This window comes from Cyprinus carpio, chromosome B17 (genome assembly GCF_018340385.1).
Source record: "Cyprinus carpio isolate SPL01 chromosome B17, ASM1834038v1, whole genome shotgun sequence".
NCBI classification, from domain to species: domain Eukaryota; kingdom Metazoa; phylum Chordata; class Actinopteri; order Cypriniformes; family Cyprinidae; genus Cyprinus; species Cyprinus carpio.
Window position 1 is genome coordinate 8365565 of NC_056613.1, and position 6312 is coordinate 8371876.

General features: G+C 36.8%; 1 protein-coding gene across 2 annotated transcripts in view; it reads right to left on the reverse strand.

Annotated features, from left to right (window-relative positions):
* Nucleotides 1–6312, reverse strand: part of LOC122140127 (HHIP-like protein 1) — a 351574-nt gene that overhangs the window by 1199 nt on the left and 344063 nt on the right. The window contains exons 1-8 of one of the 2 annotated variants that reach the window (XM_042742046.1): nucleotides 4755–5089; nucleotides 3382–4038; nucleotides 3157–3300; nucleotides 2726–3054; nucleotides 2493–2619; nucleotides 2077–2222; nucleotides 1829–1910; nucleotides 1016–1098 (exon numbers count right to left, since the gene is read on the reverse strand). In XM_042742046.1, the coding sequence (XP_042597980.1) occupies nucleotides 1016–1098; nucleotides 1829–1910; nucleotides 2077–2222; nucleotides 2493–2619; nucleotides 2726–3054; nucleotides 3157–3300; nucleotides 3382–4038; nucleotides 4755–5035 (1849 nt within the window). In that variant the 5' untranslated portion in view covers nucleotides 5036–5089. Of the gene's footprint in view, nucleotides 1–1015; nucleotides 1099–1828; nucleotides 1911–2076; nucleotides 2223–2492; nucleotides 2620–2725; nucleotides 3055–3156; nucleotides 3301–3381; nucleotides 4039–4754; nucleotides 5090–6312 lie in introns of those variants that run through there. The other variant, XM_042742045.1, reaches the window with a different exon arrangement.

A 6312-nucleotide genomic window follows, 5' to 3' on the forward strand; every position in this document is an offset into this window, starting at 1 on the left:
ACTTTTAAGTATACTTTAAGTATAACAGTAGCAAACTTTGAGTACACTACTAGTTTACCTCTATGTTTGTAGTTTGTACTGCAATTATACTAAAAGTGAACTTATAGGTATGCTGACAGTTTACTAATTAAATACTTTGTACACTTTGAAGTATACTCTCAGTAAACTACTAGTTTAGTAGTTTTATACTGCAAGTATACTCATAAGTTTTCTTTAAGTGAACTTTACATCATACTTTTAGTATACTACTATGTCCCTATATAGGTTTTAATTTGTCTATATTTTGTTATATGAATATCTGAACATACAAAACATCCAAACAGTATCTGTTTGTAAACAAAAACATTTTATTCTAGCTTCATGCATTCTTTTTTTAAACACTTTAATTTGGGTAAGTTACATAAAAAAATAAAGAAATAACATTTTGAACAAAAAGCTGAAAAAAGACTATGAATTGGATTCAGAATGATAATCAAAGCGTAGATGGAGTCGATCAACACCCCAAAGCTTGACTGTAATTATTACCTCATCATCAGTCGACATTTTATTCCATAATGTTACAGTTTTGATGCTGTTTCATGTCAGATGATCGTGTTAGATTACATTCTTAGTATCTGTTGTTTCTTTTTTTTCTTAACTTGTGTTTTTTTTTGGAAATTCTGTACAGAAGATGTGTACTAGCGCCCCCCAACGTATAACAATGAAAACACGGATTCTAGGAGCACAAGTATAGCTCAAATATATTTAGACTTTTTGAAAGTATAAGTCAAGTATACTTAAATGTCATGTTAAGTATATTTCTGAGAAGTACATAAAGCCCATTTCTGAGAAGTACATAAAAAGTAAACTAAAAGCATACTTTCCTATTTTTTAGTTTAAAAGAAGTATACTAATAGCACACTTGAATAAACTTCTTTTTCGTAAGGGATATTTGGCAGAACATGAAATATTTTGAGCACATAGCTTAATGGCAAAACACAATTTTCTAGATTTCTTAAAAAGGCAGCCAACTTACTTTCCTTTGGCTCGAATGGTATAAGATTGCTCCTAACACGAACTGAAAGAGGCTCATAGTGACATTTTCCTGGGGGTGCACGTCTGTAATAAAGAAAGGAGAGCAGGGAGAAATGTAATTTCTTTAAATGAATATTCTGGGTTCAGTTGACATCATTTGTAGCCTAATAATGTTGTTTACCACGGAATTTATTTCAACTTGTCTCTTGTCAGAAGTAAAAATCCAGGTTATGTAGTAAATGGGGCCCAATTTTTGGAGGATTTATAAACAGTTAATTTAATAATAGCACTTAATCGGTTAAAACCTTGTATTATTTGAGCTGTAAAGCAGTTCTTGACATTTTTATGGTTGTTTTAGGTGTAACGTTGTCACAGTGTAGCTGTAAAAGTGGAGATAGATTTTACAACAGAAAAGTAAATTTTTTCAAGAAAGCTAAAGTAAATTTTCAGACTTAAATCATGTTAATATGCATATATTTTATGTCTTGTGGCTATACTTTAAAAAAAAAAGAGTGTTAAAACATTTATAGATTGGCCCCTTTCGCTTCATTTGTAAGTGTTTCACTATTACCCAGATTTTTCTTTTCTTCTCTTTTTTCTTTCTTTCTAAGAAGCGGAGGAACAAGTCAAAATAAGTGTAGTACTTGGCCAGGCTTGATTTAATCTACGTCAGAGAGCGAAAGATAGATTACAGCTGCACGTATTGCTGCCAACACAGCCTTTTCATCTTTTAAGAGTAAAGTCTGTTAAGAGGCAACACAAGCTGATCTTTGCACACCATGAGACTACCTCATGAATCATAAAAAATAAATACCTTGAGGGATCAGCAATCTTGTACACAACACCTGTCGGAGATGTTGCACTTGGTATTTCGGTGGACATAAAATAGAGTTCACCTGGTCACAAAAAAAACAAGTTAAGTCACATTAAATACTGATCAAATAACTATAAATTTCTTTAAAATAAACAGGTTATTATTCACTAGGAGGCGCTAGTGACTAATTTTTGCAGCATATACAGTAAGGCATTAAAAAGGAACATATAGCCTTTCTAAGTACATACCTGCTTCATCCTCTGCAAACGATATGATGTATGGATAGTAATTGTTAATGAGCCCTGGAAATGAACAAGTCAGACCCACACCCATGCAAATCTCACTGTATTCCCAATTGCGAGTGTTTCTGTTTTCCTTTAAACTCATCAGGCGTCTGTGAAAAATGCATACAGCTCATGTTTGTCATTTTGAAAAAATCTAATTAGTTATGACCTAAGATAAGAAGTATCACAACAACATATACACTAATGTTCAGTAATATTGTGAAATATCATTACAATATGAAATAACTGTTTTCTGTTTTAATAAGTAGTTCATCCCTGTAATGGCAAAGCTGAAATCTTGATCATAATGCTGTTTTGATTATAATGACCTCAAACTTTCGAACGGCAGTGTACATACATACATACATTTCATTACTTACCCACTCATGAAGTCTCCAAATATGTACATGCCATTTAAATTTGGATTTTCACAGCCTCTGTAAACATATCCACCTGTGACAGATTTACCCATTTTGTGTGGATATGCGTAAATCGGAAGAACATCATCTAGAAGTAAAAGAATTCATAATGTAAAAGAATTTAGGGGTTGAAAAATACTTTTTCAAGCATCAAGAATTTGAAGGACTGACATTGGGAGCAACTGTTTTCCCACCTAAGGAGCTGTTGGCACAGAGTTTTTTGTCATAACAAGAGAAGCCCTCTTTTGCTCTCCAGCCATAATTCCGGCCCTTCTCCACAATGTCTACTTCCTCATACTTATTCTGGCCCACATCCCCACAGAAGATTCGTCCTTTTCCTTCCTTGGTGTTCGGATCTCCTCTGTCTACCGAGCACCTCCACATGTTCCTCACCCCGTAGGCAAACACCTCTGGACGAGCCTTGGGTTCATGCACAAAAGGATTGTCCGGTGGAATTCTATACAGTGGCCCTCTTTCATTGTCATCTACATCAATGCGCAGAACCTTTCCCAAAAGGGCAGATCTAGCAGTTACATATAGATAAGAGATGGAAAATTATTATAGGAAATCTGTCTTTCTTGTACCAAACTGAATTGATGAGTTGATGTTGTACAGAACAACTTACTTGTTCTGTGCATTTCCGAATTTCCCAAATGGATCTCCTGCCATTCCACCATCCCCAGTAAAGATGTATAAGTATCCATCATCAGCGAAGAGAAGTTGTCCACCGTTATGATTAGAAGCCGGCTCATCTATCTCCAAAATTATTCTGACGGGACATGAAAACACAGGGAGTATGGGACACTCTAAACTCAACATGAAAGCATAGGGTCAAAGAAAAACGGCTCACCTCTCTGAACCATGGTCAACCACGTTCATATCCGTAGACGAGATACGGAACTCACTGATACGGATTCTCTCGTCAAATCCCACCTCAACAGAGTAGTAAACATACAGCTTCCCGTTGTATTTAAAGTTGGGGTGAAAGGTGAGTCCCAAAAAGCCTCTTTCATCACCTTCCCATGGAGATGTCAGCACAGCCTTTGTGATGTTTAGAAATGGCTTTTCCAGCTTTGATCGATCTGGAAGGTATACCCAGACCAGGCCAACTTGTTCAGCGATGAAAAACCTGTGCGTGCCATCATTGGCGTGAACCATGGCAAGAGGATTTCTGAGTCCATTGGCAACCTCCTCCAAACACAGCTGCAAGCAGCCTTCAGAGTCTGCTGCGGTGCGGCCCAGATTTTTGGTCAACCGTTCATTGCTCAGCAGATGAGGATAGCAGTAATCCGGGTCATCCAGCTCGAGGTACTGACAAAGTCTGCGCTGGTCATGCTGAAGTTCTGAAAGACGTGGATCGTCAGACAACAAGGTAAGAAAGGATCTGCACTTGGAATGGAATTGAGAGCAGTAGTCCGGGCAGAGTCCAGGTATGGTCCGTAACGGCGTGCTGGGGTCCTCGGCATCAAAAAGATGAGCAGCGTATGGAGAGCATTCCTGAAAAAGAGAAACAGGAAAAGTGAGGGATTGTAACTGAATCGCGATGGCCTCAAGCAATGGATTTGACAAATCATGTCTGCTACTCTGAGAAACCACAACCACTTAACTACTTAAAAAGTCCCCAGAAAAAAAAGCATTTGCCAGACAGTTTTGACTGTTACGAAGTTGTTTATTGATCTTGGATGCATTAAATTAGTAGACAGTAAAGACATTTAAAGATAACATTAAAATGTTATTTATGAATATTCTTTTCATAAAGGAACCATAAAAAATGTTTTTGGTTTCCATAGTTTTTTTTTTTTTTTTTACATTATGTTTAATTTATTACAGGCATATTATAAGCCAATGAAGTGTTTTCTGTTTAAGCTATGCTCTTATGTGTTCATTTAAATGACTGTGCATGTATATGTGGTTTTTAATTATTTGCTGGTTCAGTTTTTGTTCATATTGGCCAAAAGCGTTTCCTCGTGATTACTAGTGACTCATTTGGCCTCTCACCAAACAACCGTGTTTCAACCATACGTCTCAACTCACTGGCAACGACTGGCAGGCAGACTGTTGGACACCATCGTTTACAATTTATGGCTGCAAAATGCGGTACGTGTTGAGACGCGAACGTGGTTCGAGTACATTTACCAGCAACAAGAAGAACAAAAAAATGTTAAACTCACTTTTTTTAAAATTTGTTTTTTTGTTGAAAGAAATTAGGTTGACTGAAATTGGAGTTCCTGGAAGTGCGGTTCATGGTTGTAATACCCATAATAATCGAAGTTATCCATTATCCGATAATATTTTGCCATCAGCTCTTGGTCTCTGGCATAGTCACAGCAGCCCAAGTATTTATACATTTGACAGAACTGAAGTTCTTGTTGAGGCTGAAAGGGAGGTTTAAAATCCAAACACTGCGGATGCAGGAATGCAGGTGCGATCCAAAACGCCAACAAATAAAACAAAATAAACGGCGATTGCCATATACGGCCGAAAACATCGCAAAAGTACCACATAGCGCTCAAATCCTGGCGCCCAACTTCAGATACATGGAAGTTAAAGTTGTGCAATGGCGAGGATACTCAGTGTGTGTCCTCACTGATTTATGTAGTCGTGCACTTTGCACCGATTTTAATCATCAACCATTTCCAAACAAATTCACTTCTTATTTGCTGTGTAGCGACTAAACACTAATCGCAGATCGGTTGGACCTGTATCATACCTAACCATCTCCTCCATGTTTGAGTTACAAGACGTGTCTGACAACCTGAGCAGATGTGAGACAAAAACCGCAATTCTCCGACTGTAACATGTCTGCCATGTCTAAGTGTGTTATGCTGGAGTTTACCATAGAAACGATAAAAAAAAAACCGGTTAACAGGTCGACTGGTTTTAGTTTAGCCCGTTAACCCGACATTTATCTCATAGTAGGCTACTTAACATAATCTTAACACACGGCTTAACTGATTTTAACGCAACGTATGTTCTGGCTGGAGTGATAAAGAACAAATCAACTTTCTGGAAAGTGTCTGCTTTTAAATCATTTGAATTATATTTGTGTATTGAGCTTTCATGTCAGGTCAGATTAACACTGACATAGCCTATTTGAAGAGGAAAATAATGGATTAATTTGTTGTTATTTATAGGCTACAGAAACCAAACAAAGTCAGTCTCAATAGAAAATGAGGATTAAAGTGTAAACACTAGCTCACAATGTGCGAAAATAAAACAATAAGCTTTGTTCCATCTGTTCTTGCTGTTATGCAATCACAGTTTACCAGTAATATTTCAAACACTTGGATCCCCTCACTTTGTACTCATGGTCTGTTGAAATAAGCTTTACTTCCTTGCTGTTTGGTGCAATAAAGTCTGCTATTGTTTTATGTATTATAATAAAAATTTCTAAATCTTTTTGTCTGACCTAATTAAAACCCAGTATAGTGAAACAGTTCTATGACTACTTATGACGTTTTCAGAAAGGTGATTAGGCTGTTATACAGAATAGCAACACTTTTGTTCTGTTCTGCAACCCCAAGTACAGTATGCAGAAAATCCAAGATGCGAAAGATGATTGTATTTAATTTTTTATATCTGAATGACCATGCAAACGTGAAGCTTCAGTCTTGCTTGTAATCAGTTGCTGTAATGATTAAGGGTTTCAACTCTCTGAATGACGTTTTAACCCCTGTATTGGAAACTTTTCAGAAACAAAAATAGCAGCTAAGTAGCTGCATGCTGGTTAATGGTTGTTAATGTGCAGTGCGTCTGTTTCTACTTTATTTTTGTGATGAGA